Source organism: Siniperca chuatsi, linkage group LG24 (assembly GCF_020085105.1).
Source record: "Siniperca chuatsi isolate FFG_IHB_CAS linkage group LG24, ASM2008510v1, whole genome shotgun sequence".
NCBI lineage: Eukaryota > Metazoa > Chordata > Actinopteri > Centrarchiformes > Sinipercidae > Siniperca > Siniperca chuatsi.
Window position 1 is genome coordinate 5,304,205 of NC_058065.1, and position 20,914 is coordinate 5,325,118.

At 40.1% G+C, this 20,914-nt stretch overlaps 1 protein-coding gene across 3 annotated transcripts in view; it reads left to right on the forward strand.

The window, feature by feature from the left end:
* col5a2b (collagen, type V, alpha 2b) overlaps positions 1 to 14,930 on the forward strand; it is a 32,165-nt gene extending 17,235 nt beyond the window's left edge. For all 3 annotated transcript variants that reach the window (XM_044188412.1, XM_044188413.1, XM_044188415.1), the window contains 43 exons: positions 874 to 927; positions 1,025 to 1,078; positions 1,204 to 1,257; positions 1,687 to 1,731; positions 1,824 to 1,877; positions 1,971 to 2,015; positions 2,399 to 2,452; positions 2,969 to 3,067; positions 3,199 to 3,243; positions 3,382 to 3,480; positions 3,631 to 3,684; positions 3,799 to 3,906; positions 4,072 to 4,125; positions 4,240 to 4,338; positions 4,797 to 4,850; positions 4,995 to 5,093; positions 5,440 to 5,493; positions 5,614 to 5,667; positions 5,760 to 5,813; positions 6,114 to 6,167; positions 6,331 to 6,375; positions 6,487 to 6,585; positions 6,718 to 6,825; positions 7,079 to 7,132; positions 7,329 to 7,382; positions 7,872 to 7,925; positions 8,051 to 8,104; positions 8,213 to 8,320; positions 8,829 to 8,882; positions 9,062 to 9,115; positions 9,395 to 9,556; positions 9,665 to 9,772; positions 9,945 to 10,052; positions 10,725 to 10,778; positions 10,884 to 10,991; positions 11,128 to 11,181; positions 11,338 to 11,445; positions 11,715 to 11,768; positions 11,925 to 12,032; positions 12,807 to 13,164; positions 13,269 to 13,459; positions 13,622 to 13,864; positions 13,948 to 14,930. In XM_044188412.1, coding sequence (XP_044044347.1) covers positions 874 to 927; positions 1,025 to 1,078; positions 1,204 to 1,257; positions 1,687 to 1,731; positions 1,824 to 1,877; positions 1,971 to 2,015; positions 2,399 to 2,452; positions 2,969 to 3,067; positions 3,199 to 3,243; positions 3,382 to 3,480; positions 3,631 to 3,684; positions 3,799 to 3,906; positions 4,072 to 4,125; positions 4,240 to 4,338; positions 4,797 to 4,850; positions 4,995 to 5,093; positions 5,440 to 5,493; positions 5,614 to 5,667; positions 5,760 to 5,813; positions 6,114 to 6,167; positions 6,331 to 6,375; positions 6,487 to 6,585; positions 6,718 to 6,825; positions 7,079 to 7,132; positions 7,329 to 7,382; positions 7,872 to 7,925; positions 8,051 to 8,104; positions 8,213 to 8,320; positions 8,829 to 8,882; positions 9,062 to 9,115; positions 9,395 to 9,556; positions 9,665 to 9,772; positions 9,945 to 10,052; positions 10,725 to 10,778; positions 10,884 to 10,991; positions 11,128 to 11,181; positions 11,338 to 11,445; positions 11,715 to 11,768; positions 11,925 to 12,032; positions 12,807 to 13,164; positions 13,269 to 13,459; positions 13,622 to 13,864; positions 13,948 to 14,094 — 3,774 coding nt within the window. In that variant the 3' untranslated portion in view covers positions 14,095 to 14,930. The remainder of the gene's footprint in view (positions 1 to 873; positions 928 to 1,024; positions 1,079 to 1,203; positions 1,258 to 1,686; positions 1,732 to 1,823; positions 1,878 to 1,970; positions 2,016 to 2,398; positions 2,453 to 2,968; positions 3,068 to 3,198; positions 3,244 to 3,381; positions 3,481 to 3,630; positions 3,685 to 3,798; positions 3,907 to 4,071; positions 4,126 to 4,239; positions 4,339 to 4,796; positions 4,851 to 4,994; positions 5,094 to 5,439; positions 5,494 to 5,613; positions 5,668 to 5,759; positions 5,814 to 6,113; positions 6,168 to 6,330; positions 6,376 to 6,486; positions 6,586 to 6,717; positions 6,826 to 7,078; positions 7,133 to 7,328; positions 7,383 to 7,871; positions 7,926 to 8,050; positions 8,105 to 8,212; positions 8,321 to 8,828; positions 8,883 to 9,061; positions 9,116 to 9,394; positions 9,557 to 9,664; positions 9,773 to 9,944; positions 10,053 to 10,724; positions 10,779 to 10,883; positions 10,992 to 11,127; positions 11,182 to 11,337; positions 11,446 to 11,714; positions 11,769 to 11,924; positions 12,033 to 12,806; positions 13,165 to 13,268; positions 13,460 to 13,621; positions 13,865 to 13,947) is intronic.
* The last annotated feature ends 5,984 nt before the right edge of the window (positions 14,931 to 20,914 follow it).

Genomic DNA, 20,914 nt, shown 5'->3' on the forward strand with positions numbered 1-20,914 from the left:
AGATGGTGGATATTGCACAGCAGTAATGGAAGTATGAAGAAATATCAATAAATGAAACTGAAAACAGAGTATATTGCACAGGAGTATTAAACAGAGAATATTACACAATTATTTCAATTATTGCAGTGATGTTAATGATCCAATGTCCAGTTTAGTGACTTAGGGTCATAACACTTAGAGGGAGTTAAAGAGTTTGATGGCCGCTCTGTGGTGCATTTTGGGGGGATGAGTCTGAAGGTGCTCCTTTGTTTGACCAGCACGTCATGGAGTGGATGGGAGACACTGTCCAAGATGTCATGTAGTTTGGCCAGCATCCTCCTCTCTGACACCACCGACAGATAGTCTAGCTCCACCCCCACAATGTCACTGGCCTTACGGATCAGTTTGTTGAGTCTATTAGCGTCCGCTACCCTCAACCTGCTGCCCCAGCATGCAACAGCATACAGGATAGCACTGGCCACCACAGACTCATAAAACATCCTCAGCTTTGCCCGGCAGATGTTGAAGGACCTCAGCCTCCTCAGAAAGTAGAGGCGGCTCTGGCCCTTCCTGTAAAGAGCTTGAGTGTTCTTAGCCCAGTCCAGTTTATTGTCCATGTGTACTCCCAGTAGTATATACTGTAGCCATAGTGTCCTGTTATTGTTGTTATTCTTAGCAGTATTATTAGCATTACCACAACGATAACTGGATTGAATAGTGTTAGTGATTATGGTTCCTTAGGCTATTATTGATATTATTTCTTCTTCTTCTTCTTGTTATTGTTACTGTCAGTGAGTGCTATTAGCATCATTATCACTAACTTTTAGTGTTATCAGTAATTATTTATCAGTAATGATCTTTTTAAGAACAATTTTTTGCACTTTTTCTGCTCAGGGAGAAGCTGGACCTGCAGGCGCTACAGGAGAACCAGGATTTCCAGGATCTGTGGTAACCAGTCGTCTCCCAGCGTTCATATCAAAATTAAATCGCTTTTAATATTATTAGCTGGTAATTCATAGTGATTTGATTATTTGTTTAAATGCAGGGTGCACGAGGATTCCCAGGACTTCCAGGTCATCCAGGACTGAAAGGTCACAAGGTAAGTCATACTGATACCTAGCAATGCATGCTCCACACCACTATGAGTCCTCACTTTTTCTAATTATTTTTCATGCAAGAAACATCAAGAACTTACCTGTTTGTGAATTTAAATCTCTCCAACAGGGACATGCTGGTCTTATTGGGTCTAGAGGCGAGTCTGGAGCAGTTGGAACCAAGGTATGAATTTGTCATCTGATCTTGTGGTTCTCAAAATGGATGATTCTTCATATTAATAATATATTAGGATGATTATAACTCCACTTACAGTCTTAATTAAAAGAGTGCTATGTGAAAATAAAAAATGGTAAACATGTATCACTGTTTGGGCTGCTAAGAACCCCTTTAAAGATGTTCTTTGGTGCACAAATGGTTTCACTTAAGGACCTCAATTGTGCAATAAACCCATTACTGTAAGGTTTCATGTAATGTTTCAGATTAGCAATTGTTGTGGAATCACTTTAGGGTTTTTTTTTCATCTTTTTCAAACAATTTAACAAATTAGAGGAATCTTTAAGTTCGTCTTTAATCTTTATCGAACACCTGCTTTTATCTGCTGTTTGTTTACATTTCAAACCTGCATTATATCTGTGTCTTTGTGTTTTGCAGGGTGCATCTGGTACTCCGGGTGCAATGGGCGCTCCTGGCCCACCGGTAGGCAACACATACAGTAAACAGACCACCGGAACATTTCATACAGAGTCAGATGTCATTCATTTAAAAACTGAGCCCATCATTTGTTTCAGGGACCAGCGGGAATGCAGGGAGAAAGAGGCAGAGCCGGACCAACTGGTCCTGTGGTAAGAAAAACAAAACATGTTTGTTTGGAAAAAGTGCAAAAATGTAAAATGGTGTTTCAGAATTGAGCAATTTTCTCTCTCTTCCTCTTGTAGGGAAAACGCGGTGCAGCCGGCCATGTTGGCAAACCAGGTCCTCTGGTAAGGACTTACATCTACCATATAAATGTACTTTAAAGCAATAGTTTCACATTTTGGAAAATAAGCTTATTGGCTCTCTCTACAAGAAAATTGTGTAGTAATAGTAGTGAAGTGTATTTCCCAAAATGTAAAATTATTGCTTTTCAGTAAGTTCCAATTTTACACACAGAGAGCAGACAAAATGTTCACTAATCCAACACACAATGTTCAAAACTAGAATCAAGGTCATCTAAAATTATAAAATGACACAACAACAAAGCACTGGAGCAACTTTAATGCTTTGCTGCTAATACACAGATTGTGAAGTTGAACCCAAAACAAAAGAAACTAAAATTCCTTAAAATTTTGTTTTCCATGTTTAACAAATTTTCCTTTAACTACAGGGTCCAATGGGAATCCTTGGAGTGCCAGGTTTTCCAGGTGGCCCAGGAATGAAGGTGAGATTGTTAACAGTTTTGTGTCGTACACAGTAAATTAAAGATTCAGGAGGTTTTGTATCTGTTTTAGCTGTTTTACTGTGACTTGAATCTTGAATTGTAAGGAACCTTCAAATATTGGAGACCTTTGTGATAATTGACGGCCTTGACTCGACTTGAAGGTAATTCTCTAGTAGTAAATTTGAGATATTGGCAGAACTGGACAACCAATACAATTCTGTGACTGTTAGGCATCAAAACATTGACCATTACTTTGACACTGTTTAATTCCTAAACTTAAAGCTTAAGAATGAACTTTCAATCTCAAAATTATTTAGAGACTACAGAGTTCATTATATCCAATTAGTGATTTTACCATGCTGTCTTGACTTGACAGGATCATTAGTAGAAAATTAAGCCTTTGTTTTATCGTTTAACCTCAAACCATGCCAAAATTTGAGCTCTTCATAAGTTCACAAATTTCAACAAAAAACCTTGAAAATCGTTTTTAAAAAGTCTTTGAATTTGACCTGAAAGGGTGAAGCAGGGCCGACAGGGGTGAGAGGAAGTCCAGGACAGCAGGGACCCAGAGGGGATGCCGGAAACGTAGGACCACCTGGACCGACAGGAGAGCAGGTGTGCTACAATTTTATCATTCTGTTGTAGTTTTTTGTTGGTATTTCTTTTAAAAATGAGAAAGTGAGCACATTTTGTTTTGCTTTGGATTAACATTATTAATTATGAGTTAATATTGTGTTTTTGAACAGGGTGCTTCAGGGCCTGATGGAGCGCCAGGTGCCCGCGGCCAATCAGTAAGTGTAACTGCAGAAGTTATGGACATTGAGAGATTGTTAGAAACACTATGAAACAACTTTCACCATATCTTTGTCTGTAAATCTCTTGTCAATTAATGTTTTTATTAAATCTGTTCTGCTCCTTCTCCTGCCCAGGGTCTAGCAGGTGTCCAGGGTCCAGCAGGGCTCTTGGGCCCGCCCGGCCCCCCCGGCCCCCAGGGAACTACAGGAGCACCAGGACCAAAGGGCCAACTGGTACGAGCTCTCATTTCATCTAATTTCCTTTGATGAATAACTTACTAGCCCTGAAGTATGACCTATGTTTGTAACTTTGTGGCTCATATAATCAAATGCACTGGGAGCTTTAATGTTTTGACCTGCAGGTTATCTGATCTTCTTTTACAGGGCGATGTTGGAGTGCCTGGATTCAAAGGAGAAGCTGGATTAAAGGGAGAAAGAGTAAGCTGGAAAAACTAAATCCTGAAATGAAGTGTTATGTGTCTAATTGACAGATTCTTTGACTGGTTTGTTAGGAGATGTACTGATCACTGGTTGATTGTTGGGTCTTGTTAGGGTGACCATGGTGCTCCAGGTCCATTGGGCCCAATGGGAGATGATGGGAAGCGTGGACCCCGAGGTGATGCTGGGTCCATTGGGCCTGCAGGACCTCCAGGAGAGACAGTGAGACAACTTTTTCTTCATATTATAAAAAACCTATTTATGCGAGCCTTTAAGCATAGAGTGAGTTTCATGATCTCAGGACCTGTGGAAATGTATTGGAAACTCAAAACTCCAATCTGGAAACAAAACAGAATTCTTGAAAGAAGTATCCTTCATTTGTTCCAGGGAGCTCCAGGAAACAGAGGTTTCCCCGGTGCAGACGGTTTACCAGGTCAAAAGGTCAGTTTAATTCACACCAAAATACATACGAGGGCAGAATTCTAGACCATTCTGATCATCATCAACAGCACATTTGTTTGTGTGTTTTTGAACATTTGATGTTTGGCTAAACAGGGAGCCCAGGGTGAAAGAGGACTGCCGGGGTCGACTGGCGCCAAAGGTTTACCTGGAGATCCAGGACGTAATGGAGAGCCAGGTTTAACTGGAGCTCGGGTAACGCAGACTCAACTACATATCCAATGTTGTCATTTATTGATTTGAAGTAACTAAAACATTATTGCAGCATTGCAGAGAGTTTATTTGTTACTTTTTGCTCAATTTTTGCTGTTTTTGTGATGTAGTGATGTAGAAGTGTAATCCAGGGTGTGTCAGTACCCCGTGACATCACTGTTGGCCGTGACAAGCACAAAGGGCAGCGAAACATTGTTTTCAAGCCCAGTGTTAAGTTATTCTTCAACAGTTGAAAATAACTATTCTTTAAATTAAAATACATTTTTGATAAATGCTCATGTGGCCTCTAGCACCTACAATGACTTAAATGATAAATATCAGGAAAACTGTTAATACAATATTTATAGAATATTTACTTTTGAGGAGAAGATGCAGCATTAGAGACAGGTATCTAAGGTTGTTCTGTAACTGTTCGTCTTATTTTGTGTCTTATTTCACAGGGTCTGACAGGACTTATTGGCGCCCAGGGAGCAGAGGGAAAGCAAGGACCACTGGTATGCAAAACTTTTTATTTTCATCACTCATCAAAGTTTCACTACTTACCAAAACAACTAAATAAGAATTCATTCTTCCCCCAACCCTAGAGTACAGTGTGTATGGAAGATGGCACATAAAAACATTTCTTTCTGTCTTTCCAGGGCTCAGCAGGAGAGGATGGCAAACCAGGCCCAGCTGGTTCTACTGGAAACCGAGGTTCAGCTGGACCGATGGGCCTGCCGGGACCGAAAGGCTTCGCTGTCAGTATGACTCTTGTACCACTTTAATATATGCAATCAGATATTTTGTGTTGTTTGCAAAAGTGGAAAGAGGCTGCCCCTAAGCTTAGTAAACTGATTTTCTTTTTAAATAGAAGTTACTGGAGTAAAATTCAACTTAAGCAAACACATAATTTAAGATAAGTTATGTGAAATTATTAGGTTGGTTGCTGAAATTAAAGGATTTCTGACTTCTGAAGTTAGAATTACTAACTTAAAAAAATACAGTACAGAAACAAAACAAAAAAACCCACAGAACGACAGTAACATATGAGCTACACGGTCGCACAACAGATGATGACATCTTTGGTTGCGTTTTGATTTTTAGGGTGATGCTGGGAAGATTGGAGAGGCTGGCACCGCCGGGCCTCCAGGTCAAAGGGCAAGTTATTTTCACTATTGATATAATATAATTTACACTTAATATTAAATCATACATACATCAATACTTAATCATCAGTACAAATTAAATATACTGATAGATACTATATCTGTCTGCTAGGGGCCGAATGGAAAAGATGGAGAGGAGGGCGCTGCTGGTCCAGCTGGCCCAGCTGTAAGCATCTAACTCTGTTGAGACAATCTCACCATCAATGATTTGATATCATTATGTTTAGATGACGTTATATTCTATTTTCTTTTCTCTAGGGTCCTGCAGGAAAGAGAGGAGAGCAGGGACCACAGGGACTGCATGGTTTCCAGGTATCCCATTCTTTTTGGTATCCCAAAATTGCTGATTATTACTGAAATTATTTTACACTGCATATGATATATTAGCTTCATATATACAGATATATATTAGCTACCTATAATGACCCATTTAACCCTCAAAGTAAAAAACTCCAACTCAGTCCAACATAATTTATTCTACAGTTCTACAAATTAAAGTGTCTCTTTCTAGCTAAAAGAAAAAAGGATTTAATTATACCAGTATATTAATTTATATGTGGATATTCTTGTTTGTTATTGTTATTCACATTAAATAAAAATTGTGTTTTTTAGGGTTTGCCCGGAATGCCAGGCCCACCTGGAGAGTCAGGAAAACCAGGTGATGAGGTACGACAAAATAACAAAAAAATTAACAAAGACTTTTGTAGAGATTATTTTTAGAGTTCAATTCTTTTTAGCCCTCAAAATATATGTTGTACAATGATATTTCATCAGTATACTCAGAAGTTCTTCTTATCATAATACATTAAGCATAATGTGTTTTTTCCAGGGTCTTGCTGGAGAGGGCGGGGCTGCCGGGGCTACAGGTCCAAGGGTAAGTACATTTGTGTCGCTATTGACTCTTCTCACCCCTGATTAAGGGTGTAGCTCTTATTCGGTTTCCACAGCCAAATGTTTTCAATCATTCACTCGGTTGTCCTTGCAGGGAGAAAGAGGCCCTCCAGGAGAGAGAGGTGAAATCGGGCCCAATGGGCTGCAGGGACCCAAAGGTAGTCCAGGTGGAGCAGGAACAGATGGGCCAAAGGTACTGGAACCATAAAACCACTGACAGTGAGACTTGAACCAAAACCCTACATAATATTTTAATTTGTTGCATGTAAATCGTGTTTACAATAAGCCTTACTGTGAACCCGTGATACATTTTCGTACATTTTAGGGTAACCCTGGGCCAGCGGGTACTGTTGGAGAGCCAGGAGGTCCAGGACTTCAGGGGATGCCAGGGGAGAGAGGCATATCAGGACCTTCAGGCCCGAAGGGAGATGCAGTAAGTTAAAGAATATGATTAGATCATCTGCAAAGAGGCAGAGATACCAAATTCTCAATGACCCTCAGTAGAGCAAAATATCTGCTATTGATGTCACAATTTCTCTGTCCTTATATGTTTGGTGCATCAAGTCTGAACAAGTTCTTTGAGGGCTGTGAAAAGTAATTCCGGGAAATGTAGGAAATCACTAAGAGTTCCCTGTTTGTTCAAAAGGAATCCAGCAAGAAGTGATAAGGCTGATTTCTTCTAACAGGGCTCTGCTGGAGAGAAAGGACTCGAGGGTAAAGCAGGAGCTGACGGTGCACGGGTGAGTCGTTTTAACATGATAGTCAGGACATAAACGACTGCAGATTTCTCAGCGGAAAAAGCCGGACGTTTGTGACAAAATATTTTACCTGATGGCACTAAGATTGAAAACATATTCACATTTAACCTTTTTTTTTTTGTTAAATGAGTTTTCTTTTGTCTAATATGATATTCAAATGTTTTCATTTTATTAAAAGGGGCTTCCAGGTCCTGTTGGACCTGCTGGTTCCAGTGGACCCAATGGAGAGAAGGTGATCTCAAAAGCACAAATTTGATGTATTGTGTATTTTAAACCTGGAAATGTGATTGGTCATGTTTATGTCATTAGCCAAAATGATCACGTTTGTGGAAAAATACTACAACAAAATCACAAAAAATTATACAATATTAACAATACTACTGAAACTGAGTAGCAGACAAATAATTAAGAAAGAACAGATTAGTATCAGATCTAAATCAGGGAAAAAGCAAATAATAATTCGTTTTTTGGTGCAAAACAACAGGATGGAGCTAGTAAGAGTTTTCCATTTTCAGTTCAAAATGGCTGCCATGTAAATAAGAATTAAAATTTAAATGAGCATTGGATATGTGGTATGACCATGAACCTAAAGCTAACTCTTTAAAACCTTCAATCTGTAAAATTACTTTGTTGATTCCAGTTTTAAATGAAACTCACATGTACGAGAATCCATGTTTTAAGAACTTTGAATTTATTTGACTTGACCGATCCTTTATTTCAGGGTGAAACCGGCCCACCAGGACCTGCAGGACGCCGAGGCTCCAGAGGAATCGCTGTCAGTAGAACATTATATTTTACAAGTGACATTCTCCTTTTGAGGAGAAATTTGGTTTTCTTTGAACAGCTGTACTTAAATTTCTTCTGGATAAAGTGTATTTCTGTGTGTGATGATATTAACAGGGTTCTACTGGTGAGCCTGGTCCAACTGGAGCTGTTGGCTTCCCTGGAACTCCTGTAAGTGGCCACTAAAGACAACTAAAGCAGGACAGTCAAGTCCAAAATATACCAATGAATGATAAGCGATAAAGGCTTGATTAGACTCATTTCCTCTTTCTTTCGTAGGGTCCTGAGGGTCAGCCTGGGGTCAAAGGTGAAACAGGCGAGCCAGGCCAGAAGGGAGAGGGAGGAGCACCTGGACCACAGGGGATGGCTGGGAAATCAGGAGGACAGGTACACATCCGAAACATGAAGGGACACACAAACTTGTATCTAATGAAAGTCCACAATGTCTTAATCCAATAGTGGGTGAATAATCCAAATAAATATTGGTTCTAACGGGAATCAGTGAAGCTTTTAGAGAGTTTAAAACCAAACTTTATATATTTTTTGGTCTGACACTATCATTTAAACATCTTGTAGAAGATTATATTGAACTCACTGGCATAAAGATATTCATGATCATCTCATCTACTCATCAGTGTTACTTTTGGCACCTGATTTTATTTTTAAATCTATGTGTTTTAGTCAAGCATTAGTCAACAAAACTAAAGACATTTTAGTCTAATCTTTGTTGTGTACAGTTACCATGGTTACATGTGTTGTTCTCATCCATCAACATTTTGTCATAGTTCCCATTTTCAGTGCTTATTTTTTAATTAGTTTTAGTCTCGTTTTCATCGTGAAAAACAGGCCGTTTCGTAGACAAAATAAACACTACTGCTTGTGTGTGTGTTTTTAGGGACCTGTTGGTGTGACTGGATTGAAAGGTGGCAGAGGAACGCAGGGTCAAGCGGTGAGTTTGGCCTAATATTTTGACATGTAAAAATCCTTTGTGGCAAATAACAATTTCACAGAGTGTCAGTTTGTTTGTTTATAACTTTAGTTTGCTTTGGCAACAGTTGTATTATAGATTGCTTTGTAATGTGTAATAACTATACATTATTATGATTAAAGTACGTTTTATCCCCACAGGGCTCTCCTGGTTTTCCTGGGTTGCCTGGAGGAGTTGGACCACATGGCTCTCTTGTGAGTTCATTTGGTTAAGCATTAAAGTTAATTTCTATTGTTTTGGATTGTTTTGAATTTTTTGGAGTAAAACAGCCTAAAAAAATAAAAATAATTCATACATTTGTTGTCAAGTTCACTGATCTGCATGTTATTAATTAGAACAATAAATGATCAGCAGGTATCACATAATTTTTCAGACTCTTATTAGTGTTTCAATCTTATATCTGCAGTGGATTCGTTAACTCACATTTGTGTTTCCAAAATTTGGATTGAGGGGAGATCATGTGTGTGTTTCAGGGTGCTGTTGGGGCAGACGGGCCTATAGGTGCTCCAGGAAAGCAGGGCCCCGCTGGGATTCGAGGAGAGAACGGAGCACCAGGACGTCAAGGAGAGAGTGGACCTTCAGGCCCACCGGGCAGTCCTGGAGAGAAGGGAGACTCTGGAGAGGATGGTCCCCCGGTAAGTTGCAGGGAGGAGTTCATTAAGGCTGTGCTGATCTTCCAGCAGCCGTACACAAATAAATCCTGAGATCTTTCAATTGCTTGTCTCTTGCGTTTTCTCTGTCAGGGGCCTGATGGGCCTCCAGGACCTGCTGGCACTGCAGGGCAACGAGGAATTGTGGGTCAGCCTGGACTCAGAGGAGAGAGAGGCATGCTGGGACTGCCAGGTCCTGCTGTATGTATTCCTTCTGACAATGTTTGTTGTTTGTTTTTAGCCTCACAAAACCATACTACGTCTCACTAGCGCAGTTGTTGCTTTGAATTTTTGTTGTTTAAAAAATGTAGCTGGTCAACTATTTAAAGTTGGTTGAATAATTATTTAAACTTTGTATTTATTTATTTCTCAGGGTCCACCAGGAAAAGCCGGGGCTCCTGGAGTCCAGGGAAGCACAGGGCCTGCTGGTGGAGTTGGTTTACCAGGAACCACCGGGCCAAGAGGTGACGCTGGCCCCGAGGTTTGTCCTGTCCACTTCAGTCATTATACAATTTTGATTTTAAGTGTTTATCTGATGTTTTTATCCAGTCACTTACACTCAGTGCTGCTTATTGACTCTGACAATAGAAATTGGGTTTCAGCTCCAAAAACAGACTTTCTGACTATTTGGTATTTACTCATTTCTCCAAAATAGGGAATAGCCAAAGTCTCTCAAAAATTGCAATTATGTATTAGTTTCTTATTCACATACAGTTTTTTTCTGCTAACAAGTTGAATTATTACCATAGTCCATCGGTCACAGTCCAAAATATCTTTACAGGTTTTATGGTCTTTATACAACAGCAACACTTATACAATGTGAACATTTTCTTCAAAGCAAGCTAGCATTAGGGGGGAAAAAACTGGAAATGTTGACAAATTTTGGTTACAAACAAAATTTATTTAAAAAACTCACCAACACTTTGTAAACATATTTTAAACAGGTTAGCTTGCTTAATTGAAACCACCTGTTCTGCATCGCCTAATACTGTTGTTAAATAATATTGTTTACTGACGATTCAGTGTTTTATGTCACAATTTTGCATTCTTATTCTCCCATCTTTTGTACTTCACTGTCATCACATGTGTACAGTTTTCCTTTTTTTCAGATATTCACATGAGAAATTTATCATGTCATTATCTTTTAATTCAGGGTATCGCTGGAGCAGAGGGGCCTCCTGGTAAGGACGGTCTCGTAGGGGAAAGGGTAAGATTAATATATGGTGTTGTTTTGCTTTTTTTAAGTAGTGGACTGGATATGCCATGAATTCAGTTGTGTGCACTAAACACAGCCGTGTGTGTGTGTTTCCAGGGAGACAGGGGTAATCCTGGTCAAGAGGGTCTTGCTGGTGTTACAGGCTCTCCAGGAACTGAGGGTCCTGTGGGAATGACAGGCGCTCCAGGACAAAGAGGCGAAAATGTGAGTTTCACAAACCAAATACAACAAATTTAAATTTCATGTGCTACATCTGTCAATCACATATCAATACCTCTGCAAATCCTCTCACAATTGCAAAGTCTGCTTTGTCATGTCTCTTTGCTTATTTTGAGTTTAGGGTGCCAGAGGCTCCCTTGGACCCCAAGGACCAGCTGGAGTACGGGGGATAGTGGTAAGCATGAAATGACAATTTTTCACCTCATTGATACCCCAAAACAAAAATTTAACAATTTAAAATCAACAATTAAAATAAATTGGTGCTTTTCATTGTAAAACATAGTGTTTCCCACTGACATGTGTTGAATTGTCATCCCATGTCTGCTTTTAGGGACCTCAAGGACCACAGGGAGAGAAAGGAGCAGTTGGAGAACAAGGAGAGAGGGGCCAGAAAGGACACAGAGGTTTCACTGGGCTCCATGGTTTGCCAGGAACAACTGTAAGCAAAATGTTTATAATTTAGGCATCTTTAAATATTTAGTGTTTAGACACTTCAGATACTACTATTCCTCATGTTAAAGAATTGGTGTAAACTGTAGGTGGAATTTGTCAATTCCTGTGTAGATAGAAGGGCCCATTCGCAATACAACAGTATAATTCAATTTCAGTGCATTTGCAACATCTCATTAAGCACGGATGAAAATTGATACTAAAACACAACAACACTGAAGGTATCAGACAGTGAAACATCATCCTTTTATATTTCAGGGTGCCACAGGGGAGCCAGGACCTACAGGTATTGTTGGACCAGCTGGGCTGAGGGTAAGTGCACCAGCACCATGCAGTGAAATTTGCAATCAGTCTTGTTTTGTTTTTGACAAACAGGATAATCACAGGGAATGGAAGAAATAAAAGTAGATAGAATATGCAGCTCTGTCTCATTTTACAGTGTAACTCTCTCATTGTTTTACCGTATAGGGTCCTCCAGGAGTGGTGGGTCCTCCTGGAAAGGAAGGAAACATCGGTCAGCCTGGACCAATGGGTGCTCCTGGAAGCAGAGGTTCCAGTGGGGACATTGGGGAACAGGTGACACAAGACTGCATAATCAGCAAAATGCACTGAGATAAAAAAAATCTTTTGAGTGACCTGGCCAAGACACAATAGCAAGATAGACAGAATAATTCTTTGATTTATAAGATCACATGGAAACCACATTTTCAGATTACTTAGTAGATGGAGTAGGTATCAGTAAATCAATACCTTATTTTAATGGCAATTTCCCTGCTTTGAAGACATTTTACACTATCACATTGCTGCAGATTGGACAGTTTCATGCCCAGTTTCTGTGAAGGCGATAATGTATCTAAAATCCTGGCTGCAGTCCTGGGCATTGGGGTTTTTAAAGATTAGTTGGGCTCATCATGGCCATTATTAAAGTCAAAAATGTTTATCCCCTTAGAAGCATGAATTTCCTCAGCATATTTTGTAATGACCTGTTTGACATCTTGTGTGTAAAGTTGACAGTTAAAGTGGCACTACGGGAAAGCTCATGGAGGGTCCAAAATGGAAAGGGCTCATTCTCTGAGGAGTATGAATGTTTTCAGCAAATTTCACGGCAATCTGACCTTTAAATTCAGATATTTCTTGAGTTCAAGTGAACATTTTGCTAGACAAAAATTATTAGGAATCAACTTCTGGGGCTCATAAGTATCCAATTAAAATTTCATTGCAATCTTGCATTTAGTTGTTGAGATATCTTGATCTGGGCCAAGGTGTGGGATAGACTGACCAATTTTTATTCCCATCGCTAGCACAGCAAAAATTTCATTTAAAATTTTTTTTTTATTTTTTCTTTGTCAGGGGCCACATGGTGAACCTGGACCGCCCGGCCCTCCAGGCCCACCAGGACCTCCCACCGCAGCTGTGGAAGACCTCTTCGCTGCCCCTTATGATTATGACGGGATTGGCGGTGTGCCAGAGGCTGTGGAATTCGTCGAGGACGATGTTGCTGCTGAGCTTCCTCCGCCTCCAGAGTTCAACAAAGATGAAGCCCTTCCCAATAAGAATGAGGCCGTCCTGCGTGCAGACACCGGCATCCATGCAACACTGAAGACCCTCAGCGGACATCTGCAAAACCTCCGCAGTCCTGACGGCAGCAAGATCAACCCTGCAAAAACCTGCCAGGACATCAAGCAGTGCTACCCTCAGAAAAAGAGCGGTATGGGTCCTGTTTTTCTACTGTTTTCTACTTATATAAACATTATTTTCAGTTATTTCAGTACCACACATGTACCCAAACCTATTGATGTACCTTTTACACAGGTGAGTACTGGATTGATCCAAATCAAGGAAGCACAAAAGATGCCATCAAGGTCTTCTGTAATATGGAAAGTGGTGAAACCTGCATCTCTGCCAATCCGGCCAACATTCCCAGCAAGGCCTGGTGGACGAAATCCAGTCCCAGCGCCAACAAACCCATCTGGTTTGGAGCAGACATGAACGGTGGAACTAGAGTAAGAAATCAAGGCATGCATTTTGTGGAAGCTTTAACATCTTTGTTGGATTTGTTTTATTCCAAACATGATCTGTTTAGTAAAAGATGAGTATCTAGAAGCCTGGAAATGAAATCCAGCAGGCCCTGGGTGTAATCATGTCAAACTGACGTCTAATTTCAGTTCGGCTATGGAAATAAGGAGGAGCAGCCGAACGCAGTGACCGTTCAGCTGAAGCTGCTGCAGCTTTTGTCCAAAGAGTCGCACCAGAACATCACCTACCACTGCAGGAACAGCGTGGCTTATAAAGATGAGAAGAGCAGCAACCTGAAGAAAGCTCTGGTCCTCAGAGGCTCCAACGGCCAGGAGCTGAGAGCGCAAGGCATCAACCGTCTCCGATACACCGTCATCGAGGACGGCTGCTCGGTAAGTCAGTAACAGAATGCCTACATTTGACAAAGAGATTGGAAGACACTTCTACTGAGTTATCCGGCTTTCTTTTCCCTCAGAATTCAAACGGAGAGTGGGGCAAGACAGTGATTGAGTACAGGACTCAAACTTCAGCCAGACTGCCTGTCGTGGACTTGGCCCCAATGGACATTGGAAAGGCTGATCAGGAGTTCGGCCTGGACATCGGCCCCGTGTGCTTCCTATAAAACACAAATCCCCAGAAGATGGACAGAAATAGCCCTTTTTAGAGGAGTAATATCATCACCAGAAATTATAGTATATGGACTCCTCTTTCTGTGAGCGTACAAGTCGATGAAGGTTAGATGTTTAATTGCTGCCGTTCTTCACATATGGCTGCATTTCCCATAAGCTGTTGAAGTACAGTGTACTTGCTGTGTCTGCCAGCATAAGAGAGCTGTGTGACTGGTAGGACACTGACATAATTTATTCACCTTGTCAATAAATGTATAATCTAGAGCACAAGTACTCTTCAGGGAAATGCATGTGGATGGAAAAATGTCTGAGGTGCTAACATGAAACCTATACAAAAAACAAAGTGGGGTTTAGATGGATTGTAAACTTGCATAAAACTGGAAAAAGTCATATTAAATCTTGAGATTTAGTGTCTTTTTTGAGAATTTAGAGCAGATTGCATAAGAACTGAAGGTGTATAGTGAATAAAAGCGTTCAAACCTTTTCATTTGGCCCTTTTCCCAGTAAATGCAAGCCAGAGGCCTGAATAGGGCAAGAGTTGAAATAGCAATGACTGTAGTTCTTAATTTTAATGGAATCAAAAAATTAAATAATGCTTGAACCTAAATTATTAAGTTCTGTGCAGGAACTCATTTACTCTTTCAACAGAAAACCTTTGTATCTCCTTTTAAAATTTCAACTGTAAATGCAACATATGACTGTAAATTGCAAATTATTTGTTTGTTGTTGACTGTGGATGTGGAATAAATATCTGTCTTTGGAATGACTGTGCTCTTAACACAAACTAAAGCAAGAAAACTTGAATAAACACTTGGTTTCCCCTCATAAACAGCAAAAGTTTGCTTTGAAAATGAGTTTAAAAGAGCCCAGCAATGACCGAAACTAAACCATCTCACCACTAGAGGGAGACAACAGTTTTGCTTACAGTCATCAGATAACTGCTTTCACCTGACATCACAGCTGAAAAAGTCCTTCATTAGATGGACTTTGAAATGAAAAACCAGCAGTGCTGTGGGGGTTGTAAACCAGTAAACCTGTGTCTTACTATAAATTCATATAAATTGTAGTGTCAATTCACATTTCAGTCATGGATTTAAACTGTATCCACCCTGCATTAGTGTTTATTTCTTGAAATATAACAACACACTGGTTTACTGATTTACAAAAGCAACACAAAAGCCAAAATTCAGCTTGAAAAGGTGTCCTGGCTGCATGCTTTCAGTGTGTGTCTGCATGCATGTGAGCGAACAAGATGAAAAAAGAGCCAGAGAGAGGGAGAGAGAAGGCGTCCTTACAGGAAGAAAAAGAGCCAAAGTTCAGGCAGCACATGTTTCTGGGTTGACCTCTCCTCTCTGTACTCGGTGAAAGACGTGACACTCTCACCGTTTCCTGCACCCCGGGCTCACTCCACATCTGTCGAGGTGGTCATTTTTAGCCGGGGCTGCTATTTTCATTTCGAGCATGGAAAATTTTAGGTAAAAGTGTGGGTGAACTTACTGTACTTTTCTGCGAGCTCTATAGTATATTTTTTACATAACATTGTTGCACAACTTTTTCATATACAAGCTGCTCAGTTGGGGACAATAGTGTTAAGACCAACACTAAATTACATAAGACAGAAAATCACTGTTCCACTACCCATTTTCCCCCCAGTCGGTGACATTACAGCCTGCCGTTAAATCTGATGGACTGGTTTTTTTTTTTTTATGTTGCTCAAGGCGATTTATACATCGAAGGCCCCAAAAGGCCAAAACTTTGTTTGAAATTCAAGGCCTTCGTATCCCAGAATTCCCTGGTGTACCTTTGACGCACTTCTTTCCTACAAGTCAAGTCCAGTTAAAATGATTTTAATAATATTTTCATTGTTCGCTGCTTCACAGGAAATGAAAGACATCAGTACATGTAAATGAAGAAAAACCACAGAATCCCAGATGTGGACAATAGGCAGATGTGTAGAATTAGTACTGGACGTCACAGCTACACTCCTCATTAATACGACAAAACCATATTACTGTTATTTTAGCTTCGTTACACTGGCAAACACTACATTTTAATATTGATTGTGATATTTATTTAATAATAATAGTGTGATTTATTTACACTTATTGAAAAATCCTCATGTATTATCTTATTCTAATGAGTTTTTGTGTTATATATTATAATTCTAATTTACAAAAGTAAAGTGGTGGACCAAATGATTGACATTGTCATTCTTGCCAGCTAAAAAGTGCTACACAAATAAATATTGTTATTGTTATTATTACAAAAGGACACGTGTTGGTGCTGGTTTACAGAAGCTGTCTGATCCAGAGAAACAAGCTTTAATTAGCCTCCTGCTCATCTCAGAGAGGAAGACGTCATTTCTCATTTCCTGAGGAAATATATGAGCCCAGAGGCTAAATTATCCTCTTTTTCTTCTTTTCATCTCGTCCTGCTTGCATGTATGCGTGTGTATACTTTAAAGTCTCTCTGCAAGCCTGACGTAGTTTGCGTCAAATTCTGTGAAAAACGAGTGTGTTCCACGCAATGTAATTGTGCCTGCTTCACCCAAGCGTGGACCATTGGAGTCTGCGACCCTGAGATGACTTGGCAGCGACGCCCAGATCCTGATTGGGGTGTCTCTTGTTCGCTGAGGAGCCTCGATGAGATTTCCCAGCTACTCCTTTTCCTTCCTGTGCACCCTCCAACCCCACTTCACTGACGCCCTCCAAAACACTTAAAGAACACTGGGAAAGGATCATGAGAAAGGATCAAACGTTATTCAGCCCTGCACTTTCATGCCACTGAGAACTGAATCTGGTATAGTAATAAAAAAAAAAAAAAAAAAAAAAAAATATATATATATATATATATATATATATATATATATATATATATATATATGTGTATATATATATATATATATATATATGTATGTATGTATATACTCTTTCACCTTTCTTGTCACCTGATCAGTACTTGCCTGCACACCTGTAGCCGCTCTGCCACCGTGCACCCCACCATCATAACATTGTACTGGAAAATATGTAGAATTAAATAGTGCTGAAATATATTGACATCTAGATGGACTAAATTTTGTCCAACAACAAAAATCGACTCAGATGCGGGGTCTGTATTCTAATATCAGTGTAGTATCTTGCATCAATAGATGCTCAGCCCAAATGGGCTTACAATTTCCATGCATATAGGTGTGAGACCAAATATACAAATTATTGGAAAACATGTTACACATTCTAATGTTAGCATGACTGGATAGTGCAAAATAAAGGAATAACCTACATTATTCGTACAAAACTAACATAACTCACTCTGCATCGTGGAAAACTCATTAATGTGCACTCAGAGCACAGGCTGAGACGGTCACGGAGCTCGCCGAAGCGTGCACTGCTATGTCCTGAAAAACCACGCCCACCCGGGTTTTAGTTTTTAGGGAGTCCTTTGGTAAACTACTGTATTTGGCAAGCTAATGGCTAACATGCTAGCCACTAGTCAGTCACAATAGCTCCCTGAGCTTCTTTCTATTTTCTCTGTGCCTGGCCGTTTACTCCTCCCTGGCCTTTTGTTAGCATGCATATGGGTGGATTATACACCATTTCATTCAATAAAGGGAGATAAAAGCTCTCAGAGTTCGCTCATTAGCACAGTTGCTAACGGTACAATAAGTTCACATTGTTTATTTAAAATGACACAATCGACTCTTATCTCGTAACCATTCCTCTGTCGTTGAGCAGTTAATACTCCTGCTACTCGACACAGGAGGTTAAATAAAAGTGAATGATGCAGCACAACATTCTCTCCAGCTCCCTCAGAGGTCAACATTGTCAAGACATCTTGCTGTTGGTGAACAGCGCAAATTCACATGTCAACGCTCACCAAAGTTGAATTCTTTGCGAAGAATTCGGATTTGCTTTGACTCTGTGAGTGAAGCAGCAGTCTTACTGGAATGAATTGATTTCACTGCTTTCACCGATTTAATGCTGGTGTGACCGAGCCTTTAAGGTGAGGTCAAATGTGGATTTCTTCAGGAGAAAGATCCTCGCGTGGTATGGCAGGAGAGCAGGCAGGACAGGAGACAGCGTGGTTAAGTTGTAAACATAAATTTAGCATGGCTAGCAGGCTAACAGCAGTCTGTAAAATTTGTCACGAATACTATTATGATGCAGATCTGAATCTAAAGACGGATGAAATTAAAGTATTTTCTTTTTATTATCAAAATGATTTAGAGCATTGTGCAACTTTAGTGAAGGTATACACTCTGCTTTAAATTTTTTTGTTCAGTTTTTAATATCCGCTCTAAAGACAATGCTTCTTCAACATCTGGACAGCTGAGTAAATAAGATTCAATTTTGCTACTGTGTGGGCGTCTGGGGTCTTAAATACATTTGTACAGTGATTTTCAGACTGAAATTTTAATGGTGAATGGCAAATTTAACATGATATCAAAAAGTGAAATTCAGTGAAAATTCACACACAAAACTCAGTTGCACTTGAAAGCTGCTCTTCATATGGGTGCTGCCTGTTGATCCACGCACACACACACACACACACACACCCCTCCTCCACCGGCTGAGGTTGAAGCTGATCGAAAGGGAAATGGGCCGCTGTAACATCCCACCTTTTCCCAGATCCTGGGAGGAGCCTGTGCCTGGTGGCAGCGAGGAGAACAATGGCAGGAAACTGGGTAAGGAGCGAGGGAGTTCCTGTTGGCAGGACGATGCTGAAGACGAGAGCAGCGTCACGCCTCGTACAAGTGGATACTGGCCCACCGCCCTGGGCAGTAGGAACTGGGCTCTTTAAAACTGTAATAAGCTTATTGTTTGAGATGTTTTGCAGAGTTTGATTCCAAATGTCTGACGTTTAGACTCAAAAAATGAATATCAGAACAAAATTGCTTGCGAGGCAAATAATCTTCATCATTGTTCTCTATGGTTGATCACACCAATCAGTAAGGTCACTTGTTGGTCCGGTCCAAGAAAAAAAAATTGTTGCCCTTTAGTTCTGGTCCATTTCGTGTTCACACTGACTTATTACAAATGAACCACCTTCTCAGGCGGTCTCAATCTGGCTTGTTGGTCCTCACCACAGTTCGATTGACAGCTTTCACACGAGACTAAATTAACCGAACGGGCAAAAACACCAGAGTTCGTCTGAACTGTGCCAAACAGGTCAGGCGTGAAAGCACCCTAGGAATATATATCAGCTCTTTAAATGATAATTCTGACTTGATAAAACTTGGATCTTATTTTCATAGGTTGGGCCGTTGTTTCCATCAGCACTACAGTAATAACATGATCTGAGAACATGGAGGAACCCTAATACCAGAAATAATGTTTTTGGACAATTCTGCAAAACATGTTTTCATTCAGTCCAACTATTGGATTGATTGCCATGAAATGTTGCACAGACATTCATGGTCCCTAGATGATGAATCCTAATGACTTTAATGATCTCCTGAATTTTCCTCTATAGCGCCACCGTGAGGTTGACATTTCTGGTTTTGAATGAAAAGTCTCAACAACTATTGGATGGATTGCCATGAAATTTAGTTCACCTATTTATGTCGCTCTCAGGATAAATTCTAATGACTTTGGTGAACTGTTCATCTAGCGCCATCTACAGGTCAAAACTTCACTTTGTCCAATAGTTTATTACTAAATACCTGTAAAACTAATCACATTCCCATCAGCCTTAGCTGTACTTTGTGTTTATTGCTAATTAGCTAATTCTAGCATGCTAACAGGCCAAACCAACATGATGAACATGGTAAACATTAGACTTGTACAGCATAACCCCACATTATAAACATAACTAAGAATGCATTTTATGACCATTTCTCTCTCAAGCCAACACAGGGACACTAATGCACGCCTTTGTTACCTGCAGGATTGACTATTGTAATGCTCTACTTTCTGGTCTCCCTAAGAAGAATATAGCTCAATTACAATTACTTCAAAACTCAGCTGCACGTGTGTCGAAGCACACATTACACCAATTTTAAAGTCTCTGAACTGGCTCCCTGTTTGCTTCAGAATTTTAAGATCCTTTTACTGGTTTATAAAGCTCTTAATGGTCTTTGGTCTTGATTTGCTTTGAGTCTATGAACCCTCAGTTCTTCTGGTGGCCTTTTATTTATCCCTAAAGTCAGGACAAAACTCCACGTGAGGCATCCTTTTATTTCCATGGTCCACATCTCTGGAACAGCCTTCCTGAAGACCTGAGGGCAGCAGAGAATCCTGACCCTGGAGTTTCCTCATTACAAATTGATGAGATTTATGATAACATTTCCTCAGTTCCTGTTTTTATTGAGTGCTGTTATTATTGAGTGCTTTATTAATTACGAACTAATTTATTGCTTTGTGTGTGGATGGGGTGGGGGTGGGGCTGTTAGTGTTTTATTGTGTGAAGCACTTTGTGTTACATCTTGTTTTTATGAAAAGTGCTATACAAATAAAGTCTGCATTATCTACTACTACTACTTTCTGCATTGGCAATGAAAGTTGTCACTAGACGTAAATGGTGCTCTGCAGATTTGTCCAGTCTGATTGCAATTTGCAGGGATACCGGGGATGCACAGCAACATCGCTACAAAGAAGTCAAACGGGGCAAGAAACACAGGCAGTCAGACGATTTTTAGGGTTGTAAACAAACCCCCAGTTTAGCCAGGTTTCTTGTCATCAGACTTCATCGAAGTGATGTTGTTGTGTTACTTTGGTGAGTGCAATCATAACTGAGAGAAATAATAAAACAAGAAGTTGTAATAAACTAGATTATACTTTACGTCTAATCAAATTTAAAGTAGTTAAGAAGCAGTTG